Here is a 23,870-nt window from a genome sequence, read left to right as displayed (position 1 = left end):
GGCGGAAGGAGAAAGGTAAAAAAGAGTACTATGACGCGGGCAACATTGATTGAATCATAGGTATTTATTTATTTTTTAAATATAAACGAACTGAATCACAGACCGAGCAGCGAATGGCTAGTGGAGGGACACTAATTAAAGTTAATTAATCAGTGCTTGGTCTATGCGCCACCAAAAGAAAAGGAAGTGACGCATGCCAAGCACTGCCCAATCAGAAGACAGCAAAGAAGAGTGAAAACGCTACAAACTAATAGTAAACAATGGGTGGGTTCCAAGCACATTACATAACACAAGAGACTCGCAAGCGAGAGTGCATGCACTAGCACACGAAGACCTAAAAACAAGAATACTGTGTTATGGAGTTTAATACATTTTAGAGTTCAATGGATGTACAGTTATTTGAAACCATAAAAAAAATGCGTACCATCATGATAAATGCACACAGCACACCAATTAGATATTGCCCGCCAATGTACTCATGGGTATTTACATGGAGGGGTTTAATCAAGTAAATTAAACGCTACCAAACATCATGTGTTTTATATATATAAAACAACTAAAAACCATCCCATCTCTACTCCACCTGACTCCATCCCAAACCTTCTGGCTATTATGAACTCCCGAAAATCCTTCTCAAGCTTTCACCCCTCCTTTTTAGCCATGCCACCCAACTAACAAATGCAAAAAGAACAATTGACGGATAAAATGTTGAACAATGTCAAACATTCACCTCAGTCCAGAGATCTGGGCCTTTTTTTGCTCCCCATGCCATTCCAGTTTAAACCCAGCCATATGTAAATCAGTCTTGACCCTGCCCTCCATGGGAACAGTCCAGCGGGAACTGCCAGGCCAGGTCCTCCCTGGACCGGAAACAAGCATCCGGGGACCGGTTTAGGGGTTTCCCCCTCATCAGCCAGGCTAGCTTGACTCTAGTGGCATGGAGAGCATGGGACCCACATCTGGGCATTACCGTCCCACTCAGTGTGACAAATGCAAAATGAACAACTGATGGACAGAATGTTGAAAAATGTCAAATATAAACTCCAGTACAGAGGTCTGGGCCTAAATCAGTAGTTTTTTTGCTCCCCGTGCCATTCCAGTTTAAACCCTGCCATATGCAAATCAATCTTGACCATGCTCCCCATGGGAACAGTACAGCCCGAACTGCAAGGCCAGGTCCTCCCTGGACCAGAAACAAAAACACAAGACCATTACTTACAAAAACAACTCACAACCCCCTTTTCAAATCCACTCCTATCATTCTATCCCTGACCCAAACTCTACTAAACACACAAACCAAGAGCACAATCCTAACACAACTAATGCAAGATGAAAATAAAAACAAATTGTACTATTTATTTATTTATAAAGTTTAACTACTAATTTTGAGTTCAGTGCTACTCACTGACAAAAAAGTGCTTCAATGCAGCATCAGGGGTCGTAAGTACTATATAAATACATTTATAATTTATCAGAGGTTTTTACAAAAGTGTTTAGTTTTTGTCCAGAGTATCTGGTTTGCCCATTGCCCAGCATTCTTTAATGTGAGTATATTAACTGGAGTTTGTAGTAGTGTCAGGGGATTACTGGTATTCATTTGTGACTCATCTTAACCGGACGGGTATAGGGAATCCTGTTTCAATTGGCTTTGGTTGGTTGGTGTGTGATGTACCGGAGTATGTTTTCTGAGTGATAGTTAGAACTGGTTAGTGCGGTTATGATCCCATTGATACGGGGAATTATGTTGGAGAGGTGTTATTTGTATTGACTAATACATTGTGTTGGATGTTTTAATGATATTTTGTTTTTTGTTGTTTTAGAGGAAAGTGCCATGGAAAGCAACTACATGGTATGCATATGCTGTTTTGGATGTTTAAGGACTCTTCTATCCAACTGTCCTACAGGGAGCAGCATTGAACAAAGTCATATTGGGGAAATATTTAGGAGCATAGCTTTTCAATGGAATTGTTACACAAATGGGTGAAAAACACACAGCAGTCTTTTTGTTTATGATAAAGCATTGCCTAAGTGTGAATGTATTACTGTGCCTTAGAATAGTATATTTACAGAATAGGTTATCGTACATCCACCTTTGTTGCAAGCAGTATTTAAGGAGTAAGTTACTTACCCTGTAAGCATCTATTCAGACCTTGTAGTGCTGCAGAATCATATGCTATGCATACTTCTGCCATCTAGTGTTTCTCCTCCCTCTTGTGAGCACTGTGCATGTTCAACTGCTCCTTTGTTTGAGGAGTTGTTTCCCTTGTAGTATACAGAGTGAGAATATAGTCTGGTAAATTAGCATTTGCTGTTGAACATGCTGTATTTGTGTGCATTCTTCGCACAACCCAATACCTGCCAGGGAGGCGGGAGGATGCATGTGAATCTGCAGGTGACAATGTGGCTGAAAAAGGCCCAGTTGGTTCTGGAGATTGAAAACCCTTTGCGGATTGGTGTAAGCTGTTCCCGATACTGAATTTAGTATCGCTCCTAGGTATGTTCATACCTGGAGTGGTTGGAGATGTGATTTTGTTGCATTAACAGTGAAGCTCAATTGGTGAAATAGGTTGATTGTGTTTTGAGTGTCTAATAGACATTTGGTTTTGTTTGGACTTTTGATCAGCCAATCGTCTAGATAGGGAAAGACATGTATGTTTTCCCTTTGTAGTTTTGCTGCTATTACCACTAAGCATTTTGAGAACACCCTTGAGGCTGCTGTTACCCCAAACTGTAGCACCGTGAATTAATAATGATCTCCACGTATAACAAACCGTGGGTATTTGTGGTGCACTGGGTGGACTGTAATGTGAAGTAAGCGCCCTCCAGGTCTAATGCAGTCTTGAACCTGCCCTCTTGTAGTAGGGGTATTACATCTTGCAAAGTGACCATTTGGAAGTGTTCCGATAGTATGTAGGGATTGAGTGGGCGCAGGTCCAGAATGGGCCATAGGGAGCCGTCCTTCTTTGGTATGAGGAAACAAAGGGAGTAGACCCCTTTGTTTTATGCTTGAGTGGGACTACTTCTATGACCCCTTTTAGTAGTAAGGCCTTTACTTCTTCCTTTAGCAGATGTAGATGTTGTGTATTTACCATCTGCCGTTTTGGTGGGATATTTGGTGGCTGTTGAGTTAGTTCTAGGCAATATCTCTGCCTGATTATTTACCCACTGGTGATGTTTGGCTCCAACTGGTGGAATTGTTGTAGCCTTCTCCCAACAGGTGTTTTGTATTCGGGGGAAGTGTGAGCAAGTTATTTACTTGGTGGTGTGAGGTGCCCTTGTTGGGGTACCTCTACCTCAGCCCCCGTTCTTGTAGCCTCCTCAATAGTATCCACGCCCTTGCAGGTGATACTGCCTTTGCTGGCTCTATGTAGTGCTTTATGGGGTAGAGGCTTTTGCTGCCCTTCATCCCTGGGAAAGCTGAAAGGGCTGTTGCTTTTGAGGTGTTTGTAAGACACCCATAGATTTGGCTGTGTCAGTGTCCTTCTTTATTGTCTCTAGTTCTGTGTCCACAGTGGGCCCTAGGGGTCTCCCCCATTGAATGGGACATTAGGAATGTGCTGCTGCACCTTGGGTTTGAACCCGGATATGTATAGCCACACATGTCTACGGAGCATGATTGATGTATTGAAGCCCTTGCAGCAGTGTTTGCTCCGTCTAATGCACATTTGATTGTTGCATTTGATATCTGCCTCCCCTCATTTACCAGGTCTTCCCCTCGTTTTTTATATTCATCTGGAAGATATTGCATTAGGTCTTGCAGCTCATTCCAGGTAGCCATATTGTATTGGAAGAGTAGGCCAATTGAATTGGCAAGCTTTCAGTGGTTTGCATATCCTGCTGCCACTCTTTTGCCTGGTGCAACAATCTGTTTACTTTCTTCGTCTGGAGGAGGCGCCTCTCCAGTGCCTTATGCTGCAGCTCTCTACCTGGCATTGGTGTCACCAAGAGAATCTGTTGGGGGATGTATAATATTATATATATATATATATATATATATATATATATATATATATATTTTTTTTACGGCTGAAGATGGCCTGTATTTTTGCTCTATGCGAGGAGTTATAACACTGGATTTGACTGGGTCTTTGAAGAGGTCTTTTGATACCTTGAGAATGGATCCCATCATTGGCAGATATTGAATTGTGCACTCTGTGCGCAAAATAATTTCCACTAATAAGTCAGTTGGCTCCTCTGTAGTGTACATGGGAAGCTTGTGGTACTCTGCCGCTCTTTGGATGACACTGTGATATGAGGATGTGACATTTGGAGGGGGCATCTTAGTAGGTACTGGCGGCTCCATATTTGGGTCCGGCAGGACCACATCGTAATCATCCACTGGGTCAGGGGTATGGAGGTTGTCCTGTGTTCCTTGGGAGTTGGTGTCCTGTTATCTCCCCCTCTACCTCCTCTTGTGGAGAGGGCAAGTGTGGTTGTGGGGACTCTGGGGGCTGTAGGTCATTGAGGCTTCTGGCCCTGTGTTCTTGTGGCACTGTTTTTGGTGAAACAGTGGCAAGGATTGCTCCTGAGCCGGTCTCTTGGCATTTTTTTTGTTTCTCCTGCATAAATTGTTGCAGTCCTTCAAAGACGATGCTTTGTTCGTCACTCTTTCTTTGTATGGGAGTCTTTTGTTTCTTTAGAGCCGTGAAGTGTCCTTAGAAACTTTGTGTGGCTTTGTGAGACTTCTTTTCTGGCCAGAACAGTGTCCATGTTGTTTTACAGTCCTCGAAACCAGGGATTGTTTTGATTCCGAGGTGCTCAAGCCTGAGCATTACTGCAGATCTGATGAGTTTCTTGGGGTCACAGCCTGCTTGGCATCCTTCAGTGCCAATGTGTCTGACGGTGCCGACTTCTGCTTCGGTGCCTGTGGCTCAGTTGGTGCAGACTTGTGCTTAGGTCCTGGTCGTAGTGCCAGAGCGGTGCCCGTGCTGTGGCCTAGTTGCTTGATTGGGATCAAGAACGTTCTTCTTGACTCCGAGGCGTGCTCAGAGTATCAGCATGAGCCTGAGCGCTGTGGCACACCATGGCGTGGGGGGTGGTGGAGGAGGTGAGTGTTAGATCTTCTTAACACATGGGTCAACAGTACTCATGGTACGTGGCATCATCTTGGTCCCATGCCCAGATTCAGGATCAGCCTTGGCGATGTGGGCCCCTCTTCATGCACCGGAGCATGTTCTTCCCCAGAGGATAATTCAGAAGTGACGTAGTGGGGCTAGCGATGACCACCCCACCACCTACCGGAGCACTTGCTTCACATTCCATGTCGCTGTCGTCCAAGAACTCTGCCTCAGCGGCAAGTTCCATGGTGTGTACCAGGCACTGATCTGTAAGAGCCTGAAGTGTCTTTCTGTTTTTGAACAATGTGCACGCCATGCACTCATCATCTTTGTGATCTAGAGATGGGCACAAATTACAAACTCCTTGTGTGTCAGAGTGTGCATATTTGGCCTCGCATCGAGGGCACCGTCGGAAGAGGTCCTTCTTTGTCTCCACCACCCAGAGACAGTCATTCTCAATGGGTGTGTGTGTAATGGGTGCCGGGTAATCGGTCCCCAGTGCCTAGGATCCGTAGGTGTCGTCTACTGGATATTGGTTTGCGTCTTTTCTTGACCGTTGGCTATGTGGGCGTCAAATTCATCAGAGCTCGGACGCAGTCCGTCTGAGCCCGATGGCGGAAAAATACTTTAACATACGCAATACTGTGTGAGGGAGGAGAAATTACGCACTATGCCAATCATAAAACTTCCTAGCGGAAAAACAACTTGCAGACTCCAGGCCCAACACTAGATGGTAGGAGTATGCATAGCACGTGTATCTGTATGCAGCACATGAAACAAATATATAATTTGGCTTGTAGTTTAATCTCAGACAAGCTTCTCTTGTCCTTATACAAAAATATATGTTTAGAGCTGGTTGTTTCATATTATTGGTTTTACTCACTAAAAGGTTTTACATTCTACTATAAATGTTCAATACAGCTGCAGAATTGACATCTTACTCAATGTTTCTCAAATATTTAATCAATACTGAAAAGTGGATTAAGAGAGGGAGCCATACAAGTGCATGATGTGGGTTATATAACAGGGATGCAACTTGTATAACTGCCCCATTCACTCAACCTTGTTGGCTCTATTAGCATTTACATTCCAGAATATATGTGCTCCTGGTCTGTATGAATCAAACAGAGAAATGGGAAAGAAATATTTTACCAAAGGCCTGCAGCTTCCCCGAGTGGAAGTCGTTCAGGAGGCTCAGGAGTCCCTTCTCCATTTCTTGAACATCAGACACATCGGTAAGAAAGGAATGCTGGATTGCAGAAGACGGGCCCCCTTTAGGCTCTGCCTGAGATCGTGCTCTCTCTTTTAGTCCTCTGATTGTAAGAAAAAGTAAAAAGAAATGAAAGAAGACCTCAGCCATTCTCATTTAAGAAATGTGTAGGTAAATACAATAGTAAAAAAATAAAATCCACTCGAAAAAATGTATTAATGCCTGAATCTGATCACATATTACAATGCTTCTAAACATATTATGTAATACCATTTTATCCAGTAACCACATTTTTATCGAATTTATACATTTTTATAGAAAACAGTCACTCATTTGTCTATCTCATGTATCCAAGCAGTCTCAATGGATCTAAAGTTAACTTATTTCCTGCCTCATTAAAGTGATAGTTACTAGCACGGTCTCCAACTGCATTATGCTAGTAGTTTTTAGGTAACTGGATATATGTGTAAAAATGAAAGTGCAGCATATATTTATAAGACATAGAATTACAACCAAACTCTTTCAGATACTTGCCTGGTAGTGTCTGTAAGTCTCCCAACCAAAAAATGTTCAGCTTGTTGGGTATCTCAAATGATTGCTGAGCAAATTAAGCCCATTTTGGATATCTACAATGTATCTGTAGTAAGACTTGTACATAAAATAAACATGTAATTGGTGAATAAACCTAATAGGGGATGAGGTATCCCGTCAGAGAAAATGTAATATACGGCGAAGAGCAACATTACAGAGGTTACATCACGTTACGTGCCCATCTCTTGCACACGCATTCCCACTTCATTAGATGTGTCCGTACAGAGGGGAACATAGATGCAAAAGTAAGATGGCAACAACAATGTAATTCCTTTTAAGCACTGACCGTGCCACCTTTATCACCTCAGATTGTGTGTGCAGCTCCCAAGATAAGTGTGGTCTGTCTCAAGGAAGAATAGCAGTGATTTGTAGGTAGGCTATAATGCAGCTACTCCAGCAGTCCTGACTATACAGTATATTAACTCTTTATTACAATGACCTATGAGTTTACAAGAGTTACTAAAGTGACTGCGGATTCAAAGGGACTACACAAGTGGTATCTCCCTGTTGGCATTCTAGAATTACAAATTCTCTGCTGTCTTTTGTCTGCTATGGGAATTTCCCTCAGCAGCATGTTAATGTTGTGCTCAACTTTAAGAGGGAGGACAGTTATCCTGCTGGTGAATTTCCAAAAGAAGCCACTCCCCATTTGTGATATCTATGCATAAGGATGTGTGACCTATTTTCCATAAGACCCATGTCACACTGTTGATATATATGGTCTAGTTCTGCTTACCAGGTCTGCCTGTGCCACCTGACTGATTTCTAGTCTGTAAGCACTGAATTGTGCTTGGTCAGCTACTACTGTGTGGATGCTGCTCCACAGGGATGTATTCTACTGCACAGTAGCAGCTACCTAGCATTCTGTAGCATTTTACGATACATTGCAGGAGACCTATTTCCTGTGTGAATTAATACCCCCTTTTTGGTCACGAGCATCTTATTTTGCTTTGTCTGTATCTCGAATTTCCATCATGTGTATCCTTTTTCACTTTCTTTTGCTAGCCGATTCTGGTAGTGTATCTCTGGGTTAGCGAAGGGGGGAAAAAGCGAAGGGAAACTGATACATGGGGGGGGGGGGGGGGGGGGGGGGGGGAGTCAGGGGAGCAGAACGGGAACCAGGCATAATATGAAAGGAAGCTACTAAATGGAAGGCTGGATTGAAGGAAAGCACATTATCTACTAGGGAACAACTTATAGCAAAGGAGCCTGGGGGACAAGACCAGCCGCACATGGAGCTTAAGGAGTTAGAATCAGCCACTTGGAGGCTTAGGACATGGGAACCATCCACACAGGGAACATAGGCAGCAGCAATCAGCCAAATATAGGCCTAGGAACAGGAACCAACCACACGGTGAGCCTTTTAAATGGGAAACAATGATAAGAGGAGCGTTGAGAATGAGAACCAGTTGCACTGGTTACTTATAAAAAAAACATCCTACTAAAAGAGTCACAGTAGGAGCAAGAAGAACTGGATTCAGTCAAAGGGGAACCTTTGGTAAAGAGCTAGTCCCACAAGGATTCTAGAGAAGAGAGGGCAATATATTAAAATATCTGCAACACAACTGTGCCTGCCTTAATGGAAAGCTGTTTTACACACTGAATGCTATTCTCTCTATCCTGAAAAAAATCAAATGTTTCTTTACAGTGAAATTTCGAAGAGATTTCTCTAATATTTTCCAAATCTGCATTCAATATAACTATAGTTAGAAGGCTGAGAAAGTAAAAGGTACACATAATTAAAAAGAAACACTGTGACAATAAAGTGAATACTTTTATAATCTGCCTTCATATAGTTATAAGAATCTTATACTTCTATTGTACACTTTACAAATGTAATTACCTGCAAACACAGTAGATGTCAAAGGTTGCTGTTCTTAGGTACTAGTCAGTTGCCCTGAAGATTAGCAACAGGTTGCGAGGATTTGTTACAGGCCTTGAACGTGGTTGAATAGTAACATTGTTTTAAAAGTGTTGGGCACGCTTATATGTGAATGAGGTTGCTGCTTGTTCTATATACACAGAGAATCGTCTTTCTCCTCAGCTCAGTTATTTGAAATGGGGCACAGAGAATTTCAATAAAGCCACTGAGCCAGACTGGAAACCAAAGTCAACTATATCAAAAAGTGTTCAAACTAGCCCCACACTACAGGAGGATTTGAAGAGTGTGGGGTGATGGTGGCTTTCATGGTTGAGTTGCAGTGGCCATCTAGTTCTGAAAGCAGCCCTTCAGGAAAATGCCAGAGTGGCAGAATGGTCAGTCCAGCCCAGCTGAGCAAAGTGGCATACTTCTGCTTCTCTTGGGCAGAGGTAGGTGAAGGACTAAAAAAGTCAGGTTTTGGAGTTATCTTTAACCATAATCAGAGGAGCATTTTATCTTTAGGATTTATGCCAGACTATTGATATCTACACTTGTTTGATGACTAGGAGGTTTGAAGTTGGGCACTGGCATACTCTAATATAAGGTTAATACTTATTCTTACTGCCTGGTGTTTGAAAAAGGGAAGAAGGGAATTTATTTTCCAACATATTTATTTTAAAAAACATCCTTAAACACAGCCTTATCGTGGAAGGTTACGTGGAGGACACTGGGGTCGTACACAATCGAAGGTTTGTGGCTTACATAATTAATGATTTTTGAGTTGTTGACAAAGCAAGCAGAAACAGGACAGATACAGAGGGAGGTTAGATATGTGAAAAAGAGAAAAGTGGGGTGCCAGCATCTTTGGTGTAGTTGTTGGAGGTCACTACTACCCTAAAGAGTGGCAGGAAGCTAAATAAAGATAAGACCTGGTCTTTTGAAAAGGAGACATACAAGTATGAAAGGGTCACTCCTTGCTAAAAAGAGAAAGTTACACTACAGGTAGATTTTGAACAAGAGACAGTGTCAAATGAGGCTACCAGTCTACAAGGATAGCTGGATATCACCTTATATAGTCAAACGGTAATTCTGATATGGTATTTTCGGCAGTAACTTTGACTGGCACTAGGCTAAAAGGTGGTGGGTTCCGTGAACTCCTAGAGTAGAGCCACTGCTACTTTTTTTTCACACATTAGTTAAAACAGACTGGCAACATTGCATTAGTTACCTACATTATTAAGAAAAATAAAAGCATTTAATTTTGACAGTGAAGGACACATTTTTTTGAAGGACCTGTGAGAATAATCCACCAGAGAGAAGTGTTCTGATGACAGTGTGCCAGGATAGGACTTATCAGTGACAACATTTGAAGAGAATTCAACATGTTCGAATGAGATAAAGGTGAACTAATTTAAAATTTAAACTAAAATATTGTGCTGGGGAATTGGTCAAGCAATGAGGTAGTTTGTGTATGAGGAACTGGGGAAGTTTTGGCTGTTCTTAAAGAGTTTGCAAGAACTGTTTAATGGGACCCTCAGTCCTTCTTAGAATGAATCCTTTTATGTTACAAATAAGGTTTAGCAGTACATAGCATGGGCAAAAATCGATGGATGGAAATCCAATGATGAATTTGTATCAGGTTAGATTAGGGTCTATGGCAGGCAAGTTGATGTTGGGTTTACTGAAGGAGGGGTACTTTCTATCCTATCCAGAATCTGTTTTTAGTGGTATTTTGTTCCCCCTTCGTTTTTTTCTTTTACTATATGGAGACAGTACTGAGGACTTGACTAACTACTTACATAGGAGTATTTACTGGAACTTCTGGACCTCTACTGACCATGAGAAGAAGAGGTTTGTTTGAGCAATAATAATACTTATCACTTCCTTTGAATAGCAAAAAGGTAGTCACTTTTTCACACACACACCGGATATTGAAGTAGGCATGGACGTTATCTCAGGGGTGCCCCTTTACTTGTTTAAACAGCTCTTTCTCTTTTTTACAACTCCAGAAATGTCCTCAACTTTAAAAAAACATTATATATCAGGGTGCTACACCTACGAGTGCCTTTACTTAGGTACGGGCTTTCTTTTTTTCTTGTATTTAAGATTCTATATTTGAACATGCCAACTCCTGCCTTGAAATCTAGTTTCTTATTGATGTAAATACAGGAATGATTTCCAATCTCTTGTTATCTTATGTTACTGTGTCACATATCAACGTGCAGCCTTGTAGAAGTCACGTACGTGACGAAACATGTGTTGGCTGTACCGCATGATGTCGGTGTACCATTTTTCAGAAGATTTTGACAATAAACAAGCTTGGACCGAACACTTCCTGAACTTAACTTTTTAGACTAAATCCATACCTAATGAACTATTTGGTTTGAGTGCTGGGATATCTCTTGTATTCATGTGTTGAGTTGCTCATCACTCTTTTGTTCAGAAAAGGGGGTGGTGATGAACAGAGTGTCTGAATTAAGCAGACCACTCTCACCCAGTCCAAAGATCAGGGCTTGATCCATCACCGTTATTTAGCTCACTGCCCCATCCCAGCTCAGAACCTGGCTATATGCAAATTAGTCTGTCCCTGGCCCAGTGCATCATGGGAACAGGGCAGACCAAACTACCAAGCCAATTCTTCACCAGAAAGGATACAAGCTTCCGGGGACCGGTTTCTGGCATTTCAGCCTCGTCGGCCCGGCTTGCTTGAATCCTGATGGAGCAGTGAGCAAGGGACTCATGTCGGAGTATACCCTGCCACACCTATAGTGGCCAAAAACGATTCAGAAAAGGGGGTGGTGATGAACAGAGTGTCTGAATTAAGCAGACCACTCTTAACCAGTCCAAAGATCAGGGCTTGATCCATCACCGTTATTTAGCTCACTGCCCCATCCCAGCTCAGAACCTGGCTATATGCAAATTATTCTGTCCCTGGCCCAGTGCATCATGGGAACAGGGCAGACCAAACTACCAAGCCAATTCTTCACCAGAAAGGATACAAGCTTCCGGGGACCGGTTTCTGGCATTTCAGCCTCGTCGGCCCGGCTTGCTTGAATCCTGATGGAGCAGTGAGCAAGGGACTCATGTCTGAGTATACCCTGCCACACCTATAGTGGCCAAAAACGATTCAGAAAAGGGGGTGGTGATGAACAGAGTGTCTCAATTAAGCAGACCACTCTTACCCAGTCCAAAGATCAGGGCTTGATCCATCACCGTTATTTAGCTCACTGCCCCATCCCAGCTCAGAACCTGGCTATATGCAAATTAGCCTGTCCCTGACCACCATCAGGATTCAAGCAAGCCGGGCCGACGACGGCTGAAATGCCAGAAACCGGTCCCCGGAAGCTTGTTTCCTTCCCAGTATAAGAATTGGCTTGGTAGTTTGGTTTGCCCTGTTCCCATCATGCACTGGGACAGGAACAGACTAATTTGCATTTAGCCAGGTTCTGAGCTGGGATGGTGCAGTGAGCTAAAAAACGGTGATGGATCAAGCCCTGATCTTTGGACTGGGTAAGAGTGCTCTGCTTAATTCAGACACTCTGTTCATCACCACCCCCTTTTCTGAATCAATTTGTCCCCCATAAGCGTGGAAGGGTATACTCAGATGTGAGTCCCTTGCTCATTGCACCATCAGGATTCAAGCAAGCCGGGCCGACGACGGCTGAAATGCCAGAAACCGGTCCCCGGAAGCTTGTTTCCTTCCCAGTATAAGAATTGGCTTGGTAGTTTGGTTTGCCCTGTTCCCATCATGCACTGGGACAGGAACAGACTAATTTGCATGTAGCCAGGTTCTGAGCTGGGATGGTGCAGTGAGCTAAAAAACGGTGATGGATCAAGCCCTGATCTTTGGACTGGGTAAGAGTGCTCTGCTTAATTCAGACACTCTGTTCATCACCACCCCCTTTTCTGAATCAATTTGTCCACCATAAGCGTGGAAGGGTATACTTAGATGTGAGTCCCTTGCTCATTGCACCATCAGGATTCAAGCAAGCCGGGCCGACGACGGCTGAAATGCCAGAAACCGGTCCCCGGAAGCTTGTTTCCTTCCCAGTATAAGAATTGGCTTGGTAGTTTGGTTTGCCCTGTTCCCATCATGCACTGGGACAGGAACAGACTAATTTGCATCTAGCCAGGTTCTGAGCTGGGATGGTGCAGTGAGCTAAAAAACGGTGATGGATCAAGCCCTGATCTTTGGACTGGGTAAGAGTGCTCTGCTTAATTCAGACACTCTGTTTATCACCACCCCCTTTTCTGAATCAATTTGTCCACCATAAGCGTGGAAGGGTATACTCAGATGTGAGTCCCTTGCTCATTGCACCATCAGGATTCAAGCAAGCCGGGCCGACGACGGCTGAAATGCCAGAAACCGGTCCCCGGAAGCTTGTTTCCTTCCCAGTATAAGAATTGGCTTGGTAGTTTAGTTTGCCCTGTTCCCATCATGCACTGGGACAGGAACAGACTAATTTGCATGTAGCCAGGTTCTGAGCTGGGATGGTGCAGTGAGCTAAAAAACGGTGATGGATCAAGCCCTGATCTTTGGACTGGGTAAGAGTGCTCTGCTTAATTCAGACACTCTGTTCATCACCACCCCCTTTTCTGAATCAATTTGTCCACCATAAGCGTGGAAGGGTATACTCAGATGTGAGTCCCTTGCTCATTGCACCATCAGGATTCAAGCAAGCCGGGCCGACGACGGCTGAAATGCCAGAAACCGGTCCCCGGAAGCTTGTTTCCTTCCCAGTATAAGAATTGGCTTGGTAGTTTGGTTTGCCCTGTTCCCATCATGCACTGGGACAGGAACAGACTAATTTGCATGTAGCCAGGTTCTGAGCTGGGATGGTGCAGTGAGCTAAAAAACGGTGATGGATCAAGCCCTGATCTTTGGACTGGGTAAGAGTGCTCTGCTTAATTCAGACACTCTGTTCATCACCACCCCCTTTTCTGAATCAATTTGTCCACCATAAGCGTGGAAGGGTATACTCAGATGTGAGTCCCTTGCTCATTGCACCATCAGGATTCAAGCAAGCCGGGCCGACGACAGCTGAAATGCCAGAAACCGGTCCCCGGAAGCTTGTTTCCTTCCCAGTGTAAGAATTGGCTTGGTAGTTTGGTTTGCCCTGTTCCCATCATGCACTGGGACAGGAACAGACTAATTTGCATGTAGCCAGGTTCTGAGCTGGGATGGTGCAGTGAGCTAAAAAACGGTGATGGACCAAGCCCTGATCTTTGGACTGGGTAAGAGTGCTCTGCTTAATTCAGACACTCTGTTCATCACCACCCCCTTTTCTGAATCATCACTCTTTTGTTGACATCGTAGGTAGAAGAGTGTCTGATATCAGGTAACAGCATGGTACTCCTGTGGTAAAGAGTTATTTTTTTCAACAACACCCACGTATATTGATGTTTAAATGGAATTGCATTTATTTCTTCACCACAACTACCTCTGTGCATATGTATATATTTTGATATTTGTACATGGTGGTTTCACTTCGAAGAGGTGGGGCAATTCTCATTGGAGTCTTTGGCTGAAGCACTTCAGAGCAGGACATCTTACTTTGATAAGCAAGTTGAAGCGGTGGTCAGTTCACTGGGGGCAGGTGTTGAAAAGTAGAGGCTTACTGACACACAAGTTTTTGAAGCACACCAAGAACAGTTTAGCTTTACCGCAGATGATGGCTTGAGTACATGATTTCCACTTTTGGGGGTGGGTGGTAGATGTCCCTGGTTAGGATCAGGAATAGGTGGAGCAAGATAGGATGGATGCAGACAAATGGTTTGGAAGAAACTATGTTGAGTGAGTGACCTTCAACATAGGATGGAGCAGAGGAGAGCAGACCTCAAATTGTTGAACTCTTAGGCTGGTTGGTAATTCTTGGTATCCATAGAGATGTTAAAGTTCAGCATGAAGGGAAAAAGGAAGGCAGGGTTTATGCCCGAGACACAGGGAGGTAACGCGTTAGACTGACAAAGACATATAAAAGAAGTAGCATTTTAGTGCCACAATGCCCTCTAAAATTGCGGGTGCAAAGTAGGGTGGTGATGGAAGATCTGCAAATAGATTGTTGTTGCCACCTTCATACCAATTATTTTAGTGGTCTTCAAGTATTATGTGGAGGACTGAGAAGCTGTACTTGCATCTCAGATTAGTAATTAGGGCTGAGTTTGAACAAAATCAATTTCAGGGTGGTCCTGGAGAGGGTTCAAGTGAAAAAAACATAGGTCTGCATGTAAAGTTGATGGCTGCAAGAGGAATGGGGCCTGGTTTACCAGCCTTTGAAAGTGAGAAATGCTGGCAGAAAGTAGGATTAATGAGGTGAGATTCACACAACCTGGTCAGGAAAAGATGGATAGGGGATTTGGCAAAATATTACTAAAATACAACATCCATTCCTCACAGCAGGACTTAGCAGGGATTGCAGAACAAAGAGGTGAAGAAAGAAAATGATTTCCAGGACAATTTTGGGAACACAAGGGACAAAAGTGAACAGATCGACAGCTCTGATGGGAGCATGGGATAAAGGAGGACAGGAGTCCCACAGATTGTAGAATGAGAAGCCTAAGTAAACACACATAACCCTCTTGCCATCAAATGGGCAGAAGGATCTCTGTTGCAGAAAGTGATTTCAGGGCAAAAGTGAACAGAAGCATAGGGATATTTAAAAGAAAATTAGAATGATCTTTGGAAGTAAAAAAAAGAGTGAGTCTGAAGGGAAACCTTGTTATTATGGAAAATTAGATTAGGTACTTCTGTAGAAATACTTAAGATCCTTCACCTTCTAGGTGAGGTGATCGACTTTTCATATTAGATGTTTAGAGATGCACTTGCACGTAGCCTCATGAGGTGGCGCTCCACTCAATTTAATAACATTTCTGTTCCTTTGGAAGGGAGGGATGGATAGCTTCGTTATAGGTGAAAAAATATTTCTAAGGCCTTTTAAGATGTTTTAATTATGGGAATCACTAAAAAGATGCCATGGAAAGACATTTACTACCAATGGTAATAGCATCCAAACGTTTCTTAACAGAGGAAATCAGAAGTCCGATTTAGCCAGGTAAAATGTTTGGTGACTTGTTAGCATCTCAGATCCTCTAAATGTGGATTTCTTTCACTTTCATTGTTCTGGTAATACACTGAAGTTATGTTTGCTTGGAAAAGAATGAAATCCAGACTAAGTCCTGGAAGGGAAATTCTTAGAGCTAAGTCGACACTCAAATCCAAAATGTTGTGTTGTAGCAATATCAATATTTAGATGTAGTATTGTTATTCCTATAGAGACCACTTCCATTAAGCAATTAGGTCATCCATATGGGCTTTCCATTGCTTTAACGATGACTTTGTGACAACGGTCTGACACATCGAAAAGCGGGAAGGAAACTCCTTCCAACTTATTCCTCCCATTGCACCACCATAGACTAGACTAGACTAGACTGGACTGCAAAGCTATTCAACAAGAAGCTGTCGATCCAGTCCCCCAGGCTCTATGGCTGAATCGGTCTTTCAGGTTTTTAAAAAAAATACCTTGTATGCAGACTAGCAAGACAGAGGTCCTCAAGTGCCAACGTTCTTCCTTCCCACCCTCCATGGCCATCAGAGAGTTCGAATTAAACAGCAAAGTAACGACGTAGGGATAGATGACGTTTTAGTTTCAAATGCAATCATGGAAAGCATCAACCGCAGTCTTGCAAGGCAGAAAGGCTTACTGGGATTGCCTCTGATCAAAGTGAGTTCTTGCCAATTGTCTTAAAGCTAGGGAAGCATTAACAACCCGAACTTTAATCTCATAAACCCTTTGTTAGCAGATTATAGATCTAATTTAGCAGAAGAAAAAATGTAACAAGAAAGTTGTGCGAGTAGATTCACTTGTTCCTCTGTTGTTTTGGAACAGACTTGGCCATTTTTTTCTTTTCTTCAGGCGTATGTTTTACCACTGCGCAAGCCAGCATAGGAGGAAAGGTTACATCACCATTGGTGGAATCGGAGGTGTGGAAACTGAAAATATGACTTTCACTACATTAGGAACATCTAGTACCCATCTAAGCTTAATTTTTCATTGCTACACCGAGAAGATGGTTGGAGAATCTCCTTCACAAAATGGTGCTAGAAGGTGGGAGCAGGATGTAAGTCACTGCCTTCAGCTGGGTGTGGGTCCCTACCTGCAGAGACTGAAGGTTGCAGGGTTCCTCTGCCTCTGATTTCTGTCATCGATACAAGGGCTTGTTTTGCTGTGGTAGCTGCTAGCCCTGACCACACCCTCTAACCTTTTCTTCTTCATTCCTACAGATGTAAATGTCTCCACTACATGGAACACCGCCTGCATTTTGTTAACCGTGTGAGATCTGAAAGCAGAACAGCCTGAAAAGCTTAGGCCAAGACTCTTTAGTGGGGCCCATGGAGTAAACAATGTGAGGCACATCCAGGAGTAACATTTCATTGATTAGATGTAGCAGTCATCCATGGACGTGAACTTTCCAGGGCCCTTTACAGCACATGGAAAATTGTCAGAGATAATTATACTCTATTTGATTATCTCTTGGAAGTCCTCTCCTTTTTATCTAGGGAGAAACGCCATGAACTGCACTAGATAATCCCTCATGTTGCAAGACAATGAGCCCCTTTAGGGCTGAGGATCGTGCAATCTACAACCCTACTTGCTTAAGGCATCCATATAATCACTCTTCTTTTTTCAATGGTGCAGAGGACATTGATCTGAGTGTACCGTACCTGGACTTTGATGCTGCTACCACCAGAAAATATGGGACTGATTTCTTCCTTGGAAACTTCAGCTTACCTTTTTAACTTTGGTCGTGGGGCTGCAGGCTGTGCTGCAGTGTTTGAAGCGCCTGTGGTTTTGCTGGTTGACACAGCATTTTTCCTAGCACTCCCAGAAACAGGTGGTTGTGCAGTGGAGGATTTGGGGCTCTTTCTCTTTATTTTGCGGTCATCCATTAATTCTACGTTTTAGTTTCATGTAAACTGGTCTCTTCTCAATGTCTGCAAATGAATAATAAAGGAAAACATTAGTTGTAAACAGAGAACATCTGTTGTCAGTTTTGGTACTGCTTATATACAATGAAGGGAACAAACTACAACCGACCAAACCTAAGTTCAATTTCTGTGGTTTTTGTTGCGTTTTATTTTATTTTTTATTAAAGGTCTGCCTTGTTCTTAATATCTTAATAAAGCTGAAGCACTGTGGGTGCAGGGAACCCCTAACCTCTTACACTGCAAAAATACCCTCAATAACACTCCCTCAAGTGGATAACTTTGGGACGATGTTAAACCTCAATTTCATATGAGAATGTGTCCCAAACAAGGCACCAATCAAAATAGAAAAATACATTTATTCATGGAAGGACAGACTCAAAGTTCAAAAAGTTTTATTTGCATAATTAATTAAAATTGTTACAAAATTCTCTTAAAAATAACAGTGCAAAATGTATTAAAAATACTAAAACATTGTCTCTTAGCCGCTGTTTTGTTGGGGACAGATGCGTAAAGATCTAAAAGTTAGGATGTCCCTAATAGTCCACCAACAGGTGGGCCTCCTGTTCAGTTAATTCTAATCGTTTTCTTGCTTCTGCCATAAATTTAACTTCGCGGCAAGCCAGAATTATGGAGGAGCCTCCGAGCCAGCTTGTGACTGCATGTCTGCAAGAACGGATGTTTAATGCGTTAAGAATAGGTTTCAATGTGAGTCGTCTCTGAATTATCAGGGCCGGACATATACAGAAAAGGTGGACGAGGGTTTCGTTTTTGTACCCGCAGAGGCGACATTCTTTCGTCTGATGGGACTGTTTCCAGGATGGTAAGAGGTCCTTTGAGACATGCATCCCCATCCGATAGGCTATAAAGGATTTTTTAAGATGGTCACTAAAGTGAGCTGCTAGATATGCTAGTGGTTTTGGAGTTGTAAACGAGTTAATAACAGTCCAGCCATGCGGACGTTTTGCCAATGACTCTTTATCCTCCAAAAAGGATTTACCTTTTGCTGCTAAGTTGGCTAGTTTGCTTAGACTTGCTTTGTCTGTCCCAGTTTTCCAGACTGATTCCAGCTCCAACTTTTCTACACAGAGTTTAAGATACTTTCCCCAGATGTTCGGGGTGTCAGATTCCCCCCGTTTTTTAATTTCCTCCCAGCATAGCCAGTCCAATGTATCGGGGTCTGCAGAGCGAAGTTTATTACAGAGTTTCACGAAGCCGCTCATGCTCCGGAACTTCTGATTTTGCAGACCAAATTCCAGCCTGGCTTGTGAGGCAGAGGCGGATTTTGGCAGGTTGAGGACCGCTTTGTAGATTCTAATTTGTAGCTCGTTTAAGAGGTCGGCCTCCTTCCCACACCATGTAGCTAGGCCATAAGATAAGGTGGGCATAATCTGCGCTGCCATTACTTTTAATAGGTGGTTGTGGTTAGGGCAGTCCATTTTTTCTTTTAACGATCGGTGAGCAAAAATTAAAGTTTGTGCTTTTGCTTTTAATGCTGTTTTATGGTCCTTGTGGTTTGCACCTTTCGATATTGTTATTCCCAAGTACTTGTAGTACTCTTGTTCTTTCACTGTTGTCCCTTGGGTCATCCATTTGTACTTTAACTTTTGCGGGTCTACTAGACGGACCACTTTAGTTTTTTCTTTGTTTAATTCCAGGCTTTCCCTTTCTAAGTACGATGTTAATTTGTTGATGGCTCTTTGTAGTCCGATTGGTGTTTTACTCAACAGTACAATATCGTCGGCGTATTGTAAATAAGGTATTGGATTATTTGCCAAAGATGGAGGGTGGCTATCTGCGGATTCGATCGCGCTTGTGAGGTCAGAGAGGAAAAGATTAAAGAGGGTGGGGGCTAATACGCAGCCTTGTTTTAGGCCTTGGTGCGTTTCGATGTTCCTGGTTGTGTTGCCTCCGTTTCCCAGTTTCACTCTTGCCCAGGTGTGGTGGTGTAGGGCTTTGATAGCTGTTAGGAGTTGGTGTGGCAACCCCCAGCTCTCTAGATTTCCTCCACAAACGCTCTCTATTCACCCGATCGAAGGCAAACTTGATATCTATAAAACAAGCATATAAACAGGTGCCCTTTGCTACCGCTGTGTCCGTTAGGATGGACAGGCAAGTGAGGTTTGTTATTGTTCCCATTCCTTGCCGGAATCCAGTTTGAAATTTTGGCATGATCTTTGTTTCTGATGTCCAGGCTTGTAGTTCCCTTAAAATGCAGGAGGCGTAGAGTTTGGCCTCTACGTCGATTAACTCCTTCGACGCTCATGACGAGCTCAGCTCGTCATGGAGTTTCCATTGACTTCAATGGAAATTGCATTGAAGTCCAAGTTCATGCTTAGCATCGAAGTGGTTAAGGATATCAGTCTGAAATTTGTGGGGTTGCGGTGATCGCCATGCTTAAATATGGGATGGATAATGCTGCCTTTCCAGGAGGCAGGTAACTCTGCTTGTTTGTATATTCGGTTAAACATGGGCGTTAGGGTCTCTGACCACAAGTCCGGGTCATGCTTAAAAACCGCGTTTGGCAGCCCATTTGGTCCTGCTGCGCCCTCTAACTTTAATCTTAAAATTATCATCATAAGTTCCTTTTTGGTGGTTAGGTCATCTGGCTATGTTGGCCCCTTCTGGAGTTTTTCCCCACTCGGATTCCTCGTATTCCTTGCACTTCACACCTTTTAGTTCCTCAGTGTTATCCTTGACTGCCCCTGAGCCGTTGACGTGGCCTGGCACTGTGCTGCTGTATAGGGTTTGCACATGTCTGGTCCAGATTTCTGCATCAACTCCGGCTTCTTGTTCGAGTTTTGCCCCTTGGTTAAGCTTATTTATGATGCCCCAGAAGTCCCGGCTGTTAGGATGTTTGCCTGCAGTTAGAAGTTTGTTCCAGATGGTTTCTTTGTATAGATGCTTTGCAGCCCTCAATGCCTTCCTGTAGATGCACCTGGCTTGTCTCAGATTGGATTTGTTTGCCACTGACCCCAATGTTTTTTGTCTTGCGACGGCGCGGGCCTCCTTTGCGACCTTTCTTTTTTTTGCTCTTAGGTCCATGTTGAACCAAGGCTCCTTCTTGTTATTGAGATTTCTGTAAATCCCTAGCCTTGCTTGAAACTTTTGCTGCAGGCACTGAATCATTTGCTCCCAGTTGGATACTCGGTCTTCCTCCTTTTGTATTCTTAAGTTGTCCATATGGGCTTTAACTGTGTCCGTGATTTTTTCCAGCCCCTCTCCACGCCATTTTAGTTTCCTCAAGTTAAAGTTTGATGCATGATGCAACAAGGAGGTCGTTATAGGTGCAGTGCTTGGTACAAAGTTCAGACTTATTATTTGAGGAAAGTGGTCACTTTCTACTCGATGTTCTATAGCAAATGATTCGATACTGGGGATTAATTCGTCACTTACTATGGAGTAGTCGATTATTGAATGTATCCTGCCACTCAAATATGTGACGGCTGCCGGAATATCCCCCTTTGTGTTCCCATTCAAGATTGACAGTCCATGTTCTTTTAGTCTGGAAGCTAACTTTTTTCCACCGCCGTTTGCGTTCGTCTTCACCTTTGCCTTTTTTTGGTCTATGAGGGCGTTGTTAAAATCACCGGAGATAACCAGTGGGTATTGCGAGTAGGTCTTTTGCATAACTTTAATAAGTGACAGCAAGGTCGCGTGTTTTTCTTTTTGTGACTTTCTGTCAGGATGGATATAAACATTGAATATCAATATCTTCCACGGTTCAATCCCCGGTGAGGGTGCTTCAGTGATTCTGGTCACTTGGGCCCACTTCAGGCCCACGTCTATCTCCTCAGATGCCCAGTTGCATTTATGAGTTACGTATGTTGATAATCCACCGCGGGGATGGCCATACTTAGGTAGGCTTTCTGCGTAAATTTGGTGTTCTTTAAACCCTGGAATCGAACTCGATTGTAGTTTCCATGACTCCTGGATCAAGATTATGTCCTGTCGACAAAGAAAGGCTTGTGTTTCTTGGTCTTGTGCCATTTCTCGAAAGCCGTGCACATTCCACGAGCAGATTAAAACTGTGGATTTCTTTGTTAGATTAGGCTGGATCATCTCGTTTCGCGGTGTGAAAAGGGAGTTTGGGTCTGGGTTAGGTAGCTTTATTGCTCAAGATGTTTGGTATCCAGGACCAATCCGTTCTGTCGGCGTGATGGAGGCCGATTGATTGTGATTTGCGGCTTGCGCTTAGCGGCTCTGGCGTGGAAGCCCGGGCACTGCGTAGACAGGAGGTAAATTGCCCTCTGCTCTCTTGCCCCTTGATTTGATCGCGTATGTTAAATTGTAGGGGATAGGGGTACCTCGGGCCCTTGTGTCGCGTTATTGATATTCCCCATGATTCAAACTGGGATCTTGCAAGGTATATCCTTTCTACCAAGTCCTTTGATGCCCAAGTTGTAACTGTGTCTTCTATAGCCGCATTATGCACGTTTTGTTGAAATTCGACGGAATAGAGGTCCTGGGTAGTAATTTCTTTTAAGGCTGATATTTCCTTAAACAATTTCAGCAGATTGCCTCTATTAAGAATATCCTGAGTCCCCCTTGTTGGATATTCGGGGATAAAGGTTAGTTTTGAGTCATACGCCTCTAGATGTTTGCCTTTCTCCTTTTGTGTTGAGCTTGCTTTGCAAAATGACAGTTTATGAGCTTGTGTATTGTCGCAAACTTGGAGGATTGTTTCTTGTTCTTTCTGTACTACCTTAGTTGAGGTTGCTGTTTTCTGAGTTGGGGCTATGTTCGTTATCTTCGTTTGGGCCGTGCTTTGCTCCCTTCGCAGTAGTGAACATTTGCGATCCTTTTCCAGGACAGTAATTCGCATGGGGGTTGGCACGGATTTAAATTCAGGTGCTACTACTCGTCCTTTGGGTTCGTGTGCGTTCCTTTCAGGTGTTGTAATTAGTTGTTGCTCAATAATGATTTTTGAGCCAGGTTTAGAACACTCTTTATGTGTGCATTTTAAGCCCAAACTGTTTTTTGCCATAGCTGATGTCAGTGTCTGTTGCTCACTTTCTCCATATTCGGCCACTTGTGTTGGATTCGCGTTTACTCTTCCCAGCTCTTGTACTTTTAATTTCTGGTTCGATCTTGTGTCTGTTTGACTATTGTCGCCTATGGGTGGTGATGGACTCGAGTTGGCTCCTGTCCTCAGGCCTTTGTCTCTTAATGTGTCTAATCCATTTAGTTTGAAGAATGGATCTGCAAGAATATCCTCACCCACTGATGACCCATTCAGAAGTTTAGATTTGTCTTCAGAATGAATATTGTTTTTAAATATGGGGAAGATTTTGCCGGGATCTACTTTTAGTTGCTTCTTGTACTTGAGCCTAGCCTTCCTTGCCCTTTTCCTTTGTCTCTTTGTTGGTTTGTCGTCAGTTAAGGAATGTTGCGTAAGTTGGGTTTCTTCGATGTCTGACGCTGTTTTACCCAGACCACATTCCTTTGGTGATTGTTCTTGGTCCATTCTTTGATTGCTTTTTAACCCCTTCGACGCTGATGACGAGCTGGGCTCGTCATGGCGTAGCCTCCTCGCACGCTCATGACGAGCCCAGCTCGTCACGTAAAGTGCGATTTAGAAAATCTCAGCGTACGAGCGGAATTCCGCCCGCACGCATGCGGTTAAAGGGCCCTTGATCGGGGTGGGCCTGGTTTCTAACGCCTGACTCTGACCTCGTGATTGTTTTACCTCCCCTAGGATATCCATCAGTATGGCCGGGAGGATTGCTAGCTTTTCAATAATACTTCCACAGCCACAGTTTTGTTGTTGATTGCTCGAGCTGGGATTCGGCTCTAATTTCCCCTGAGTTGTTAAAAGCGATGCTAGTGAGTCCAGTTTTGCGTTTATGCCCGAGATGTGCCCGGCCACTAATGTAATAAGGTCGATCTGGACTTCCATTTTATTAGATTGGTAATTCAGCACCCTTATTGCTTGCTCTAGGGTACTTAACAGGGATTGGGTCCATGACGTGGTGGGCTCGTCTTTTGGGATTTTGCTCAGATCCTTGAGCTCTAAGACCGACGTACTCCCCGATGAAATTGTAATTGACCCAGGCTGAGTGGAATGTAGTTGATTTGCCTGCATAATGATGCTATCGTTTATGCTTACAGGACAGACTCAATAAGTGAGTTCTAGAGCAGAGTGAAACATTTAGAAAGATGTATTAC

At 43.4% G+C, this 23,870-nt stretch overlaps 1 protein-coding gene across 1 annotated transcript in view; it reads right to left on the bottom strand.

Annotated features, from left to right (window-relative positions):
* CCDC28A (coiled-coil domain containing 28A) overlaps positions 1-23,870 on the bottom strand; it is a 108,138-nt gene that overhangs the window by 79,588 nt on the left and 4,680 nt on the right. Inside the window, exons 2-3 of the mRNA XM_078649355.1 lie at positions 17,509-17,711; positions 6,210-6,370 (exon numbers count right to left, since the gene is read on the bottom strand). Coding sequence (XP_078505481.1) covers positions 6,210-6,370; positions 17,509-17,666 — 319 coding nt within the window. The 5' untranslated portion in view covers positions 17,667-17,711. The remainder of the gene's footprint in view (positions 1-6,209; positions 6,371-17,508; positions 17,712-23,870) is intronic.

This window comes from Lissotriton helveticus, chromosome 6 (genome assembly GCF_964261635.1).
Source record: "Lissotriton helveticus chromosome 6, aLisHel1.1, whole genome shotgun sequence".
Lineage (NCBI taxonomy): Eukaryota > Metazoa > Chordata > Amphibia > Caudata > Salamandridae > Lissotriton > Lissotriton helveticus.
The sequence above is the reverse complement of the archived record's forward strand: the minus strand, read 5'-3'. Positions and strand labels throughout refer to the sequence as shown.